Source organism: Danio rerio, chromosome 7 (assembly GCF_052040795.2).
Source record: "Danio rerio strain M-AB ecotype USA chromosome 7, GRCz13ab, whole genome shotgun sequence".
NCBI lineage: Eukaryota > Metazoa > Chordata > Actinopteri > Cypriniformes > Danionidae > Danio > Danio rerio.
Window position 1 is genome coordinate 14,109,939 of NC_141027.1, and position 18,871 is coordinate 14,128,809.

Here is an 18,871-nt window from a genome sequence, read left to right on the forward strand (position 1 = left end):
AATCGTCTTAGTCACTGACTATCTTCAGCAGGTAAAAACTGTAATGGCTCACGTCTGCTTCTCACTCAGGGCTACCTATATGCTAATGATGGAGAGCACATTCCTAATGGGCGGGCCTTTCCCTCTTAAATCAAAGTGTTTCTGCAGCTGTTTTTTATGTAGTGATTATAAAAAAAACATATAATTAATTTTTATCATTAGAGGCTGGCTATATTTATACACTTTCGCCACTTTTTTTTCACACACTTTTTTTGTTTTAACTTCTTATGAATGTGATTTTTGTATAATAGGTCCCCTTTAAAGGGCACATATGATGAAAATCCTCTTTTTGTAAGCTGTTTGGACAGAACTGCATGTAGGTAAAGTGTGTCCACAGTTAATTGGAGTAATGTTAAGTAAGTCTCTTTTTTTTTTTTTTTTTTATGTCCTGATGTTAAAATAGCATCCAAATCTGTCCTTTTTTTGAGGCAAACTGCAACTTTGTCTGAGTGCAGTTTTTTTTATTGACTGTCGCGTATTAAAATGTCTCCATAGTAATGTGTATAATCATATCAACAAGACAGGACATGCGCAAAGCAACAGGGATTAAAAGATCTGTTCAGCTCTCTGTCATCAGCAGCACCTCAATAATGAGTTTTACAAGTTTAAAGCGTTTCTAAAACAGCGCATGTTTGTAATAATGACAATAAAATTGTTTCGTAATACTTCACTCAGCTGCATGTCAGTACAATTATAAAAAAGACGGTTCACGGAATCAAATCAGGTTTATTTTGTACATTAACATTAACAGATATCCATACATATCTATACACCAGTCACATGCAAACAGTGCATAGCTGTGTGTGCATGTGTGCGAACTTTATAACGACGTTGTGAGTGTGACTCTTTGTTAAAGAGGCTTGAAATATCTCCACAACCAATATATCAAATAATCATTGGAAAAGTTCTTACTGTAGTATAAAGGAGATCTGCTTCATTGTTGTCTGATACTGTGCTGCTTATCCGTGAGATGCAGCAGGAGAAGCTACACCCATCATAGCAATAGTGAGCAACCTCTTTAGCTCTGACACGCACATGGGAACAGTGGGTGGGCAGAAGCAGCTGATTTGCACTAAAGTCGCAGGCATCAAAACAGCTACAAAGCTCAAATTTCCAATATACACAAAGGTATAATAAATAATCTGATGGGTGTTTTGAGCTGATACTTCACAGAAACATTCTGGAGACACAAGACTCAACTTAAATCTTGAAAAAGGCTGCAAAACTAGGCAGCAATAACACAATTCTGCAAATCAGACATACAACCAGAAGGGGCTAATGTAGCAAAATAGTTCAATCTGCATAACGGCGTAATTACGTAATAACCCAGAGAGGTTTCACCGACAGAAAGTCTCCCTTTAAGAAAATGTTTATTAATATCTAGTTATATGTATGTACATGATACAAATGATTCATTTAAGTGTATATGTTAAAGGTTTAGCGTGATTTTAGTTTTTACGTTTGTGTGTGTATTACACACATATTGCATTCTTTGGATGTGATTTAATCTTTGCCTAACACATATAAAGCTGAACCAACTTAGACTTTTCATGGCATTTATATATTGCTGCTTTCTAGTGAGCTGGAGTGCTGCTATTATCTTCATTTGTACGTCACTTTACATAAAAGCGTCTGCTAAATGACTCGTGTCCTCTGAACGCCATTTATGAATCTTTCCATTCTTGTGAAATGTATACATCACAACACCTCAGTTTCCTCCCCGGCATATGTGGCTCCAAAGAACACCAATAAACCTTCTCAGTTTCTTGTCACTAGTTTGAAATACGAGCGTTTAAAGTGGCCCTGCTCGCGATGCGTCGTCCTGACATCTGCATTCGTTCAGTGCAACATCGGTATTTGTCGTTCAGCGAATTCTCCGATCCAGATGGGGAGTTCTGAGGCAGCGTGAAACACAAGCCCTGCGATTTTTAATACCAAAGGACCGCTGAGGGCTAGAAACCCCCTTAATGGAAATCACCGACTGGACCCGTATGGCCCATTACTCACCTTCTAGAGGGGGTTAAAAAGTCCATCTTGTAACATGACTGCAGCGCCACGCTTCATCAGCGCCAACGGCCTGCAGGAGCAAAAGCGGCTTCCCTCGAGATGGCAAAGGTACTCCATTGTCCGGCATGCAGAAGTGATGAGGTGTGTGAATAATGAACCTACCTGAGTCCCAACACCATGACGGAGAGCCCTGCTTGACTCCAGTAGGAAAGCGAATGTGTTCATTTACTGAGAGTTTTTGTTCTTAAATAGTCATTGGTATCCTCGAGGTATGCTGGTGCTTGTTCTGTTAAAATTCTTGCGTTGGCAATAAGTGTTAGGTGTAATTAGTTACAAAGTAAGTAGTTAGTGTTATTAATTCGCTTCCTTGCTGAAAAAGAGTAAAGGGATTACATTTAATTTGATTTAGTTACTTTGATCCCACATTGTATTAGGTGGCCTTAACCAGTGTTGGGGAAACACTAGTTACATGTAAAGGTGTCACGTAATTTAATTACAGAAAAAATGTAAAAGTAATTCGTCACAGTTATCGAGAAAAAAAATGTCTTAAATTACAGATTACAAATGAGGTTACATCTAAAAAAACTGGGATATGTTGAATAATATTAATCTGTTGCTATGCCTGTTTTTGATATGCACGATGCCTTCTGCTAAGGCCATTTATTAAAGCAGTGCTATTCTGCTCTTACTACATTTCTCAGTAGCGTGGTGATTTACTCACTAAATCAAATAGCTTTTTAGTAGCGAAGCTATTTTTTAGTCAAGTAGCGCAGTAGCGTCCACACAGACTTTCTGTGGTATTATTTACCAATCGCAGATTAATAATTGACGGCACCGGCATTCCCGGAGTTGTGAGGCTGGTGTCTAACCGATGAAAATAAATCCATATGACTGCGAAAATTATAATTTCTTCTTCTACCTGTTTATTGGTGGTCGACGACAAACTTTTTGGTGCATTGCTGCCACCTCTCGCTCTGGTCGGTGATGCTGCCAACCAAGACTAACACGAGAAATTTGCTTGATGAAAAAATGACTGAGGGAGAGGAGGTCTATATGTATAGTTTACTGCATTAAGGGCTAGAGTATACTATGGTAATTACTTTTAGTTCATGATAGTTACTAATGATACTACATCATGTAGTGTAATTCATTAATGGAGAGTTGTAAATATATATACAATATAATGCTCATTCCTAAATATTTACCTTTACCATAAATGACTGTAGTATTTTAAATGTGTAACCGCTGGTTTTATTGCATTTTATTTTTTGCTGTCATATACTAGAAGTTGTTTCTGTTTAGTGCAAATATATTTACAGTGAATAACTGAACTGAATAATATAATGAATAATAATTTAATAAATAATTATTAAAAATGTTTCATTGACAGTTTTATTGATCAATAAGATGTGAGTGACTTGGGTTTAAGTTGCTTCGATTCAAAAAAATGAAAATTGCAGAAATAGCTTGTAAGCAGAAATAGGATGTATTTTTTTATTTATTACAAATGCACAAAAATCACCCTGCACAACTAACTAAAATTTAGATTTTGTAACAACAGTAAACACATTTTTTGTTATAAGGACTGGTTTTGTGGTGGCTGTAGTTTAAAATTTACTTAATATAATCTTAATTCAGGCGGTTCATTCTCCTGTGGTGACCCCGGGTTAATAGAGAAAGTAAGCCGAAAAGAAAATGAATGAATGAATAATCTTAATTCAAGTGATGAAAGATTTTTAAAATTCTAACAGTAAACAGAGCTACTGTAAGGTCACAGCTGCTTGGTATAAATGCTTGAAAATGATTTAGCTGAAAATATCCATTAGAAATTTTATAAAGTAATTGAAAATGCACACTAATTACATTTTAAATAGGGTCATTTGTAATATGTAATCTATTCTATGTATATTTACACTGGCCTTAACTAATATAGTCAAATTAATAATTTGTTACAATGTACATTGTGTAAATACATGTTTTTACATCAGTTATGCTTGATTAAATACCTGCAAGTAACTAATTTCTACATTTATATTTACACTGTTGACCATCCCTTACACCTTAGCCCACCCTTAAACATACCCAGACCACAAACCTTTCTTTAACCCTACCTCATCCCACCTCGAGCACCAGACATCTTCTGCAATGCATCAAAATATGTACTTGATGTGTTCATAGTGTTAGTACATAGTAGTAAAGGACACTTAATATAAAATCGGACAGTTGCCTATCATGTACTTGCCTTAAATGTTCTATATTAAATATTTCTGGACACATCAGTTCAGAGAAACTGAGCATTTTGCAGATTAATTTTATCAGCTAAATTCTTATACATTTGTCTGAAGGTTACACAAGGTTATGGAACAATAAATTAATTACAAAATGGTGTATATGAACTATGGTGTGCTTTAAAAATACTATTTGACTAGGTAATTGAAGCAGTTGAATTTTTATTGATTATGCTTTAACATTAAGAGGGTTTTTAGTATTATTGAGTCAAGTAATTAAATTGCTCAATGAGTAACTATATTACTTTTCAGACAAAGTATTTAGAAATGTAATTTACATACAACTTGATTGATCTTATTTGTAATTAGTAATTAATTGTTTCTGGTGTAGCTTGCACAACATTGGCACATTTATTTTTTTATGTAAACTTTTTTCCTAAATAAATAGCAAGTTAGTCATGGTTTTCATTTTTATTGTTACATTTTTAGCTAATTCAGAGCTCTTTTAAAAATGAATACTGTGTATAATAAAAAGAAATCATGCTACTGCTGTTTTTTTTTTGGAATTATGAAAGTAAGCTGCGCTAAAGGGAAGTCATGTTCTATGGATAATGTAATTATGTAGTATACATAAAACCTATTTAAATAATTAGCTCTATAAACATTTTCAACAATTTAAACATTTATAAACAGTTTCCAGATTTTTGTTGATGCATGTTTACATTCATATATACATGTGTGAGTATTTGGTTTTGTTTCGTAGTTAAGCAAAAAAAAGTCTGAGGAAATGATATCAGCAAATGGCTAAATATGAGGATAAATTGTGTGAATTTAAAGAAGAAATATATAATATATTTATAATATTTATATAGAAATATATTTATATTTATCAAAATCCAAACTGGGACTAGGAAAGGAGTTATAATTAACTAACCCACAAGATAAAATATTTGATTTTATTTATTGTTTAATTGAATAGAATTTTAAGCTAATTTTTTTTAATTATGCATTTTTTCATGTTGGTGAATCAACTACAGTATTTAAAACAGTCATTAGTTCACTTTATTCCCTTTATTCATTCATTTTTCTTCGCTTATTCCCTGATTTGTCAGGGGGTGCCACAAAGTAATGAACCGACAACTATTCTGGCTTATGTTTTATGCAGCGCATGCCTTTTTAGCCACAACCCAGTACTAGGAAACACCTATAGACTCTTGTATTCATACACTGCGACCAATTTAGTTTATCCAATTCAACTATAGCAAATGTCTTTATACTGTGGGGGAAACCAGAGCTCCCGGAGGAAACCCACACCAACATGTGGAGACATGAAAACTCCACACAGAAACGGCAACTGACCCAGCTAGTCTTGCTGTGAGGCTACAGTGTTACCCACTGAGCCACAGTGCTGCCCCTATTTCTACTATGAATGTTGTGAAAGAAGTACTTAAGTGTGAGGAAATATTAGTTGGCACATCATGCTGCCACTCGTTTAGATGAAAAACTGACCTCTACTCTGCATTGTTTAGCTCAGAAGGTTGACTTTCATTAAAAATGACAGACGTGTGCTTGTTTTGCTGATGCAAACAGCCATTATCACGAAGGAATCACTCCTTGGGAAGTGAAACCTGCAGTTGTGGGAAGATGTTGCCCTTGTAAAGTGTGTCGGGCCTGTTCTCTCAGCGCGTCCCAGTGGCATTTCCCCTGACTGCCCTGCTCCGCTTCCTGTTGTTGAATTCTTTTACTCCCTTCAGCTTCAGAAAGACAGAGCGTGTTTTATCACAGAATTAACTCAGTCAATATTGACAGATCTGGAATGCTTATTACTTTATACCATGCAGTATTAATGCATAATTTTTGGTCTTAAAAAATTTGTCCATGTTTTAAAGGGGACCTATTATGCTCCTTTAGCAAGATGTAAAATACATCTCTCATGTCCCTAGAGTGTGTATGTGAAGTTTCAGCTGAAAATAACCCACAATTATTTTTTTAACTCTTTTGAAAAATTCCCATTCTTGGCTTTGATTCAAATTGTGCTGTTTTGGTGACTGTCGCTTTAAATTCAAATGAGATTGTGCTCCTAAGTCTCTTTTCAAAAGGGGTGGAGCAATAAATGTGCTATAATCTACACTCACTGGCCACTTAATTAGGTACACTTACTAGTACCGAGTTGGACCCCCTTTTGCCTGCAGAACTGCCTAATTCTTCATGGCGCAGACTTAACAAGGTACTGAAAATCTTCCTCAGAGATTTTGGTCCATATTGACATGATAGCATCACACAGTTGCTGCAGATTTGTCGGCTGCACAGCCATGATGTGAATCTCCCGTTCCACCACATACCAAAGATGCTCTATTGGATTGAGATTTGGTGACTGTGGAGGCCATTTGAGTACAGTGAACTCATTGTCATGTTCAAGAAACTAGTCTTAGTTGATTCACGCTTTATGACATGGTGCATTATCCTGCTGGAAGTAGCCATCAGAAGATGGGTGAACTGTGGTCATAAAGGGATGGACATGGTCAGCAACAATACTCAGGTAGGCTGTGACGTTGACATGATGCTCAATTGGTACTAATGGGCCCAAAGTGTGCCAAGAAAATATCCCCCACAGAATTACACCACCACCACCACCACCACCACCAGTCTGAACGGTTGACGCCAAATTCTGACCCTACCATCTGAATGTTACAGCAGAAAGTGAGACTTATCAGAGCAGGCAACGTTTTTCTAATCTTCTATTGTCCAATTTTGGTGAGCCTGTGTGAATTGTAGCCTCAGTTTCCTGTTCTTGGCTGACAGGGGTGGCACCCGGTGTGGTCTTCTGGATACAGCAGGCCCATCTGCCACAAGGTTGGACGTGTTGTTTGTTCAGAGATGTTCTTCTGCATGCCTCAGTTTTAGCGAGTGGTTATTTGAGTTCTGTTGCCTTTCTATCAGAAAGGCATTTGCGCCCACAGAACTGCCGCTCACTGGATATTTTCTCTTTTCGAACCATGTTCTGTAAACCCTAGAGATGGTTGTGCATGAAAATCCCAGTAGATCAGCAGTTTCTGAAATACTCAGACCAGCTCGTCTGGCACCAACAGCCACGCCACGTTCAAAGTCACTTAAATCACCTTTCTTCCCCAGTCTTGACCATGTCTACATGCCTAAATGCATTGAGTTGCTGCCATGTGATTAAAAATTTGCGTTAACAAGCAGTTAGACAGGTGTTCCTAATAAAGTGGCCAGTGTGTGAACGTTTTCATAGTGGCAGGTTCAAAGCTTTAACTGCAGATGGCTGCTTCTCACTCAAGTTGTTTATGCTAATGAGGGAGAAATAGTCACTAATGGGCAGAGCTTTCCCCCTTTAATAAAGGAAGAATGTCAATCACTGTTTTAATGTAGTGTCATTATAAAAATATAATTTATTCATTTGTACAATTAGAGGCTGGCTATATTCATACACAGTCACCACACAATGATGGTTAAACCCCTTATAAAAGTGATTTTTGCATAATGGGTCCCTTTGAAGTTGCATCATTCACATCTCATCAATTACATGTGTCAAGAAAGAGCGTGCATTAGTCTAAATTGCAAAATAAGATTTCAGCAACTGCTTGTATTATCTCCGTTTCCAGAGTAGAGGTTAAGATAGTCCAGATTCCTTCCATCCGGACTCCATTTATAGTCAAGATTGTTATCAAAACTCTGCTCTGTATCACTCGGTCTGTCTTCATAGCTTTAGAAATCCATTTCCCATTTCTCTGTCCTTTGGCGGTGTTCATATTCTCTTTGAAACGCATTTGGCTCAAGTCGAAACATCAGAGCTGTCATAGATGTAGCAACATCAGTCATGAGGTTATTCATTATGCATCGCATTGCCAGCTGAGTATGGGCTCTAATTGAGCTTAATTTCACCAAAGGTCGATCTTTTAAAAGTTAGAAACGTTTTTCTTTTGTGTGCTGCTTTTAGTTGTTGTTTTACTCCAGCTAATTAATCAGCAGGGGAAAAGTGCTGTAATGTTTTGACAACATGTCTCTCTCCTCATGAACCTGCCAAGCAGACGGCCTCAGATCTGAATGCGGGTTTTCCACACTTATTCATGCATTTTCTCTGCTCTGCCTTTCAATGATAAAATCAGTGGATTCTGAACGCTATCTTGCGAGCTTTATAAGAGCTCACCTCAAAGAGATTCAAAATATCGGCTTTAAAAATTGGGGCTTAAAAAATAAAGTTTTTATTTGAAACTTTGGAATGGATTTATTAATATTAAAATGTGTTAATGTATTTCAAATGGATTCAGATTTATTTATTAATATATTTGATCAATTTATCATATGTTGGATAAGTTGGAGGTTCATTCCGCTGTGGTGAGCCCTGATTAATAAAGGCACTAAGCCGAAAAGATGGAATTACTTGTATGTGTAATTATTATTGATTATGATTGTATTTAAATTATTATTTTCTATTAAACTGTTTTTAAATGAATGTATTACAACATTTACATTTTTTATATATGTTTAAAATGTATTTATATTCATTTTATTAAAACATTTAAATTTAATATATAGAATTACAGTTGAAGTCAGAATTATTAGCCCCCTTTGAATATTTGTTTTCTTTTTTAAATATTTCCCAAATGATGTTTAACAGAGCAAGGACATTTTCACAGTATGTCTGATATGTTTTTTTTTTTCTGGAGAAAGTCTTATTTGTTTTATTTCGACTAGAATAAAAGCAGTTTTTATATTATTATCCCCTTTAAGCTATATAATTTTTCAATTGTCTACAGAGCAAACCATCGTTATACAATAACTTGCCTAATTACTGTAATCTGCCTAGTTAACCTAATTAACCTAGTTAAGCCTTTAAATGTCACTTTAAGCTGTATAGAAGTGTCTTGAAAAATATCTAGTCAAATATTATTTACTGTTATCATGGCAAAGATAAAATAAATCAGTTAAATTAAATATATTTTAATTTAATTATTTATATAAAAATATGTAAATGTATTAATATATTTAAAATTGATTCATATGCATTTATTAATATATTTAAATGTAATATATGGAATTACTTGTATAGTTAATTATTATTGCTTAATTATATTTGATTTATTATTATTTTACACTGGATTAATTACATTAAATTTATAAATAGATTTAATTTATTAATATTCATTTTTTTATTAATATATTTAAATTTAGTATATGGAATTATGTTAAATTATTAATGTTTATACATATATTTGAATTATTATTTCTCGTTAAACTATTTTAGAATGGATTTATTAAAATATTTAAATGTATTTATAATTTATTAATATTTTTTATTTATTTATTTGTTTATTTATTTTTATTTATTTATTTACTTTTTAAATGTATAATTACTTATAAATTTAATAAGATATTTTGAATAATGTTGAATCCATTAGCCATTGACTAGTATTTTTTTAAAATACTGCTTTGGTCAGCCCATTTTTATGCCACTGTCAAGTTTAAAGGCTTTCCACTTTTCCACTCATGCGCTGTTTTTCAGTGTCAGTTCTAAAGCAGAGGACCAATCAGAAGAACTCTGAAGCGGGACACTTGTTGCAAGCTTTTATTTACAATGTATATGCATGTAAAAATGATGTGTTTTAGACAAAGACACTTTCTTTGTGAAAGCAAAGTAATTTGTTTTGTAAATTTGTATAATTATGCACATAGTTTATTTACTTTTTCCACTCATTTTAAGGAAGATTAACTCATTTAATACACTCATTAGAAATACACAATCTACATTGCTACTATTAAAGGTTTGTAGATTATTACAACATTATTGTCATTACACATGTACAAAACAACAAAATACAGTTTCAGTCTAATCAAGAGCAAGTGCTATACAAGTTGTATTATGTTAATTATAGTCAGATTAACAAATATGTGAACATACTGCTAATAATAATCAGGAATATACAAATAGATGTGATCATTGTATATAGCTTCTTATTTACTATAAACATTTTCAAATAAATATGTAACCATGCATGTTATACATTTACAAATGTATATGTGCAGTGCAGGATATGTGCAGTGTAACCACTATCCCTTTAAAACATCAAGATCAGGTTTAAGCAAAATTAACTCTAATGTTTCTTATAAATGGCACTTAATGGTTGTGTCTGGTGTTTGATTCAGTCAGTCAGGTCAAACAAAAACATCATGACCTAAACTTTGAACAGCTGTTAGTACATAAAAACGATTGGTTAATTATTAAGCAACTCATCTGGAGCAAGTAGAAAACACTGCACTTCTGTATGTTACTTGCAGTCTGAACCTGCTTTGTTGGCATTTCATTATGACACCGTGACCCTGACGGATGTTGATAGATGTGAACGTCCCAGCCGGTCCGTCTTTCTGTTTCTGAGCACTCGCGTCTTGTCTATTTCATCCACTTTCCCAAAGCTCATTGTAGACAGCGAGCAGTGAGCGCCACTGAGCTGTCAGTCACATAATCTGCCACCGTCTGCGCTTTCAGTCCCGCTGCTGCAGTCGCTGCCCTCCAGAAACAGCTCCTCGTCTTTCAGCAGGACGCTCTCTTTGTGTTGAGCCATGGAGGATTGTGAAGACACAGAAAGCAGGACAGTGTCTGTCAGCAGATTTCATCAGCTCTTATTTAACGATATCCTTATTTGCTGTAATATTTCCAGCCACATTGCACACATTTCAGTCTTCTTTATATTAACTTATTATTTTAGAATGCAAAACATTAATTTATTTCTTGTTTGCAGACATTACCAAGAATTAAATCCTATCTCTCCTGGCCAACATGTATGTAATTGAATTAAACGATTATTTGGATTAGTGTAAATTGTCAACTATTTAAGATGGTAGTCTTAGTCCTGTGTTAGTTGTCTTTGTTAATTTAACCATATTTTTTATCAACCTAATCCTATTTTTCTTTAGTCTACTAAAAGTCATGGCATTTTAGTCTAGTTTTAGTCTAACTTTCAAGTATTTTAGTCTAGTTTTAGTCTTGATTGTTTTACTCTAGTCTCTTATTCAGATAAGATTGTTATTAATACCATTGTTAATAATCAACTGAGATGAATGTATATTTTTTCATCAGATGAAATTGGGCGATAACTCGTTTTGATGACATACATGTTAGTGCCCTGCATTTAAGCCTGAGCCTGTCGGGGTGCAACATTTTTTTCACCGTAGGGCCAATTTTCACGTCATTGCTAGCACACATATCGGGCTTAAAATGAAAAAAAAAATAGATTTAATGAGATCATTTTATGATTAATGAGATTTAATTTATGGAAGTGCCAGTGATGTCTTGCCCATAGAGATTTCCAGCCACTTGCAATGAAAAACAGAAAGAGAAGAATTGCCAATGGCAAACTTAAAACTGTGAAATACGCTAGAGCAGTGGTCACCAAACTTGTTCCTGGAGGGCCGGTGTCCTGCAGGTTTTAGCTCCAACCCTAATCAAACACACCTGAACAAGCTAATCAAGGTCTTACTAGGTATACTTAAAACATCCAGGCAGGTGTGTTGAGGCAAGTTAGAGCTAAACCCTGCAGGGACACTGGCCCTCCTGGACCGAGATTGGTGACCCCTGTGCTAGAGGAAGAACAAATTTCTGGTCGAATTTTCAAATGGTGACCACTTTAAATGATGAGCTAACTAGTTATGAACAATGCACAACTTCTAAGTGAAATGGGTAAACTTGCTGTGGACCACATACAGCTTGGATATCAATGTCACCTAAACTAAAACTTACATTAAAAAACAAACATTTCTCTAAATTGTTCTGATAAAAAATGAAACAAAAAAACATCAACTTTCTATTAAATGCAAATCTGGTTTATTTTATTGGCTGTAAACGTATAAGCTTTTTGGCGGAATAAAAGAGGGCATTCGGCTCGGACTTCAGCCAAAATTTTGAGAAGCTGTTTGAAAAAGGCAGGCCTACATCCTGTGCGTATCAGGCTAGGAATTAGTTTAAGATCCGATTATTGATTATTTCACGTGACCCCATTCTGTTAATAATGATTTATATCAAGGGCATGCATATGGTCTAACTTAGTCTTTGTGTGGTCGCATACATATGCACCTCTCAAAACTGTCACTACACGCTGCGAAGACCTGTAGCGCAAGCTCTGGGATTGGTCAGTTTGGTAGCTTTGACATGCGTGGGTGTCGCAGAGAGCTGCGGGACAGCAGAGAGCCCTTCGTTGGAGCGAGTGTTTACAAGTGTGAAATCCCATGGAAGGGTTGTTTTATGTTTGCCTTATGATTAAAGTTGTTGAACAAATGATTATTTACATTAAAGTCTTTGTTTACTGTAGAAGCAAGAAAGGAACTGCTTAAAACATTATTTACAGAATACACAAGAGTTATTAAATTTATTTGAGATACTGCTGATTTTCTACTTTTAATATGAAAAGCACAGAAAATATTTTATTTTGTTAAAAAAGTAAGCATTTTATAAGAAAAAAGTGACTGTTTTAGGCAATGTGTTTAAATTTAAGTTGTTTAATTTCACATTGTTCAATAAATAATCCCAGATAGTAGATATCGAGTGTTTCCTTTAATTATTTTCAAATCAGGTAATGCACTCTTCAAACAAAAAGCTCTGACATAGTATGTGAGCATATTTACTGTACAAAACTTGTCATTAAACTATGAAGGCAAAAAAAAGAAAGAAAAAAACATATATATATATATTATTATTATTATTATTATTTATTTTTTATTTATTTATTTTATAAAAATAAAATATCAAGTTAAAAGTTCAATTAATTGAGATTTAGATTTTAGGCCAAATCGCCTAGCCCTACTTGAAGGACAGAACAAAGTACCTCTGAATCTGGGTTCCAATAAATCAAGATTTAGATAGTTTTTATCTTTTTGACTGTATTTTACTCGTCTTTTTTCTACAATGATATTACACTGTTAGGTAGTCACTGTTAGTATCTAATGATATCAATATTGTCCCGTCTAAAGGTCTTTGCAAGTCTGAAATTTTCATATGCCTTTTTTCATCTTCATATTCAAACAAATAATCTTAATTTATGATGGGTCAAAGTTTCAGAGACAGTGTGTCGATACGATTGAGACAGTGTGAAGTCTTTTTAATAAAAAAATAAAATAAAATAAATAAATAAAAGTTAATGTGCAAAAATTACAGACAAAAATTCCGGATTCAGTACCGAGACAGCACTAAAAAGCTACTCAAAAACTCCTTTTAAAAACTACTTAAAGTACAATTCCTGAGAAAAGCTACTCGCATTAATTTGACTGTTTGTAATTTTTGCTTTACACCAATGATCATGCAGATTTTCCAGATTATTAATTCTGCCAATGATCTTTTGATGTTCAAAACGCTGCATTTTGCATCTGAAGAGCTGAACTGACAGGAAACCTAGGAATCGAGCTCTTCTCATATGTCTCTGACTCTTTGTTTGCTTTCTCAAGGTAATGTGGGCGGAACAGCAGGTGGTGAAACGAAGAAAGAAGAGGGATGTTTACTATGAGCCCACCGATCCCAAGTTTGCACAGCAGTGGTACTTGGTGAGTAAATAGCTCATCTGTTTGTTTGTGCGAATCTGCGTCTGTCTCTGTGTGTGTTTGTGTACTGTTTGTTCATTTTGCAAGCACGATACCTCCCGCTCAGATTGGATGGTCTGGGTGGGCTGTTGTAACACTCTGTTTGGATTCATAGGACTCTGTTCCTTCTGCCCTTGTTAAATGGGATGTTGTGTAACAGTGAACTTGTTGCTATTATGGTCATCCGGTGGAGCTTAAAGTTTAATCAGCCGGTTGTGATTTGGCTCTTCGGACACATTCCAGACATGCTGGCCCTCACTCTCCATCAGTCTTTATACACGTCGTCTTCTGAGATGTCATTCTTTCTGTGTCCCCGATTAAAGTGGCCGCATTGAACTTGTTTGTGAAGGAGATGAAGGGATGGGTGATGTGGGTTTAACAGTAGGCAGACTGACATTTATCATTCACTTTTCAAAACAAAAGCAGTCCAAAAGCATTCGTTGCGTCATAAATCCTACTCATAATATAGCTAGACTGACCCTGTATAGGTTATGAAAGCAGATATCCCTGTTGGTTGTTATGGAAATGAGCCATATCAAAAATTATGTGAACCTTTGGATGAGGAGAAACTAACAGACTTGCATCTTATCATGGAAATAAACTACCCTTGTGTGCCACAAGCCATTGAAATGAAAGGGTTTCATAGTACAGTGCTTTCCGTGTCTGGTGTGAAAGCCGTTTTCCACTGCATAGTGACACTAGCCCCTTTCACACAGTGATACCGGTAAATTTCTGGAAAATTTCCGGAACGACTTTACCGGTATATTGAAAAAAGCGCTGTTCACACAGGTGAGGACGTTACGGAAATTTTCCGGAAAAGAGCATTCACACATCCATTCCAAAATACCGGTAAATTCTGACATCATTCACCACAAATGAGCTTTTAACGGCTGCGCTTGTATTTGTAAACATTTGACTAAATTACAAACTCTGTGGATGATCAATATTGTGAACAACTTTCGCAGGATCACTTTCGCATGTCGAGATGTTCATAATATGTGCGTGTGCAGGCGCTCATAGGCGCACGCAAAGCTTGAAGGTAAACAAACAACGGCCTATCATAAGCATCTCATCGATGATTATTTACACAGTTGGCATTAAGAAGAACATATAAACGTGATCTGACTAACTTCTAGCAGCTAAATGTGTCTGGAAAAATATTCAAAGGCTTTTATCCTCACAAACCTTGCGGACGTAAATGCGTCTGACTTTTGTGATTGGCTAAAGCGTTGGCTAAAGTTCTAGACGTGCACGCGCTTATTACGGGAATCTTCCTTCTGCATTCACACAGCGCAGCATTCCGGCAAATTGCCGGTAATGTTACAACTTCTCTTTCCGGAAAATAGCCAGAACGAATTTATCTCGGTATATTCAAAAAGGACCTGTTCACACATACAACCTTTCCGGAAAATTGCCGGCAATTATCCGGAAAGGTCTGTATGTGTGAAAGGGGCTTATGACTAGAGAAAGAGAGTAAGATCAACATGTTGTACATTTTTCTCATCACCCAATTTTTTGGCAGATGAAAAATTCGATTAAATATACAGTAGGTAATATTAGAAATAAGATTGCCGTTTTCTCAAATATAAGTATTATTATACTGTGGTTCACCAAACAAGTAAGTTCTTATTGAGTAGCATTTTAAGCATAACATTTTCTTGAGGCTTGAGACAGAACCATATTAAGTCCATACTTTCAAATTTTGAGCAATGTTTTTAAAAAAAATTTTTTTTTTTTTTTTTTTTGGATTGGGAACATTTTTATTTGACTTGAAGATAGAACAAAAGCTTCTCAATTCTAAGACTATTAAAAATCAAAAGTCATTGTGAATTATATTTTTTTAAATGTGGAAGAACAATATATGTCCAGTTAGTGTGAAATTATGGTTTGTGTTAGTTTTAATACAGTAACACAAACTTCAGGTTAATATTAAGCATTTTTTTTAAGTTCATCATTATTATTATTATTTAAAAACAGAAAATTCGTATGAACAATGTACAATACATTGACATTATTTCAGTACAGGCAGTTACAATCAATTATTAATTATAATTCAATAAATAGGCTGCAGCAATAAATATGTACAATGCAGACGTACATCATAGCTTAACACTGTTGTTTATTTAGAAAAGCTGGAGCAGCGCACCTGTGTATGTACTACTTCATACTGTTCTCGCACTCCGCCATCTCACAATATAAATAAATATATAAACAAATAAACTCTGCTTACTGTAGTTTACACAGGACTGGCAGGAAATATGCATTGATACAGCTTTATTATATATGGCATGTGGTTTATTTTGATAGGTTAACTGTTTTGCGTATTCAGAGAGAGAGAGAGAGAGATCACATATACAGTTCTTGCACTCACCTCTTTCGGTGAATTTTTTCCTGTTCTTCCATTTGTTTATGTCACCTCTCCTTTTTTGCAGAGGATTTGCCTTTTAATGACCAAAGCGAACATGACAGCAAGCGACATCTCCATTCTTCTTAGTTGACACAAACAGCTTATTTTGCGTGACTCTCTTTTAATGTTTAAAATGCAGACTCTTGGTCACTCAAAAATATCCCCAAACTATTTCTGTATACAAAGTTCACACGTACAATTTGGACTTTGGATATTGTTGTTTGTCGCAGTCACTCGATTGCATTTTTTTTAACTTAATTTTGCTTTTTTATTGATTTTTAAATTGAATCAATTCAGTGATCCATTATTAAAAATGGTCACATTTTAAAATGAATCATTTGTTTTGAATAAATCACTCATAATATTATCTGACATAAAGGCACTTAAAATAAGTCAACTAGCATACAAATATAAAATATACCATATAATAACTCCACTTTTAAACTTTGCACACCCGTAGTGTTGATTCTAATTGCGGTAGTAGATTTTGAATTTGCTGTTTGCATTTTAAAATCTAAAGTTTGCTTTCAAGCGCTCATTTGCTTGAGAAAGATGCAGCATTTAGTGTCAGCACGACCAAAATAGCAATAAAACATGAAGAAAGCAGTGCGCGGAAAACTGCTGAGTCAGCTCACTAAATATGTGCATGATTACCTGCTTCTGACTCGAAAAGACAAAAATTAGATGCAGTGTCCCAATTACGTCCTGCATAAATATTAATAGCCTGTTCTAAAAACCAGACATCTCTGGATGAGTCTGTAATGAAGATGGTTGAAAGAGAGATATCTGTTGTTCAGGTCTGCACCACCTCTTTTAACCGGATATACGTTTAGTTTGGATTGCCCCAATTATTTTTTCAGAACCAATGTGCTTACCGAGGCTTATTACTCATATCGAGCTTATTGATAATGACTCCCTGATGCACACAAATTGAGCAATGCACAGTTTATTCCAATATTAAATCTTCATAACATGACAATATCTGTGGCTTTGCTCCGCATCTATTAGCTCTGTATAATGTTTGGAAGGACGAATTGGTTTCTTTGTTTACACTGGAGTATTGAGAGAGTGCTTTTATTATTGTTTGGACTTAAAGTACTAAGGAAAAAACACCTTGCTACTTATTTTTGTTGTTTATGCTTTTTAATTGTTTTTTGGCTCAGTTTGTGGATAGACCTTCAGTTTGAGACCATTTTCTCCTGAACTTCTGGTGTATGAACTCATTAATTAAATGAAGTTATTTAGTTAAGATCAGTAAGATATCTCTTTTCTTTTGCTGTATAATGAACTTTGGCGAACACAGCAGCAGTATTGCTGTTTTAATACCTAATGCATGGATCTAATATAATGTTACGCATCAGATTTATACCCCTTTTTTCATCCTCTCTTAAAACATAACTCATATTTTTAAGTAATTGTGTATGTTTGTGTGCAAACTAGGGATGTAACGGTATCAGAATTTCACGGTACGGTAATACTTCGGTATGAATGGCATGGTACGGTATTTATTGAATAATTTATAGGAAAAAAAAACTAATGAAAAGACTCGAAAAAAAGTGCCAAAAGTGTTTATTTACCTTAGCACTGAACATATCAATGACATACAAATCAGCCATCTATCTGTAAGTTTCGAAACAGGAACTTCAATTTTTCCAATTTTAATAACACAAAACTATTAAACCATATCAAAAAAATAAAGTTTCAATTTAGTATTGTTGAAAACTCATCACATTCAACATTTAATCACTCACTCACTTAGATAGAGATGGGTTTTTTAAGGAAAATGATCATATAACTATAATCTGGTAAAAGCTGGGATCTCTGGGCATGTTCACTGCAACAGAAAAAAAAAGACTCTCATTTGGGACTGAGGTTTCTGGGACAGAGAGATATGATTTAGCCAAGGTTGACAGCAGTGGGTAACGTTGTGCATCGTCTTTCCACCACTTGAGAGGACAAGCCATGAGTGAGATAGAGGTCTCTTTGCGGTACAAGTCAATGTCTGCATCAATCTAACAAGTGTGCTGTGTTCTGCAGTCCCCATGACTGTCTTTAGTCATATTCCCTGACTTATATTTCACCACAGTCTGGCAGTGCCTGCATACTGTTTTTTTCTTTGACTGTCACCTTTTCTCCTTTTTCGTATCTTTTTAGAAAGAAACCGAAATGCTTCCACACATCCGATTTAAAACTCGCTTTAGGTTCGATCATTTCCAGCTCTTTTTCTTCCCTGTTACTAGCAACACACTCCATTTCCGCATTACTGGATCTGTAGTAACAACAGACCGCAAAGGATGATGGCCACGCCTAGGCTGATGGGAATTGTAGTTCCCGCTACCTCCCGTTCGCTTCATTTGCCTAAGCAAACTTTTCTCAGAAATAAAGTTTTATTGAGTCATGCGCCTACGGTAATATTGAAAAAAATTACTATTGCGGTATGACGGTATTTACAATATTCTTACATCCCTAGTGCAAACTGAATTTGTTGCTTGTTGAACCTCAAATAATTTTTAACAAAAAGCAAATATCTTATTTTTGTTTACTGTAAACAGTGGAACTTTAGAAACAAAAGCTGTCCTTCGCAAAACCATGGGCAACCTCATAG

General features: G+C 35.0%; 1 protein-coding gene across 5 annotated transcripts in view; it reads left to right on the plus strand.

The window, feature by feature from the left end:
- Positions 1-18,871, plus strand: part of furina (furin (paired basic amino acid cleaving enzyme) a) — a 218,928-nt gene that overhangs the window by 106,356 nt on the left and 93,701 nt on the right. For all 5 annotated transcript variants that reach the window (XR_015494861.1, XR_015494862.1, XM_087259703.1 and 2 more), the window contains 1 exon segment: positions 13,728-13,823. Coding sequence is in view for 3 of the 5 variants with exons in the window: in XM_087259703.1 (XP_087115829.1) it covers positions 13,728-13,823 (96 nt within the window). In the remaining 2 variants the exon portion in view is untranslated.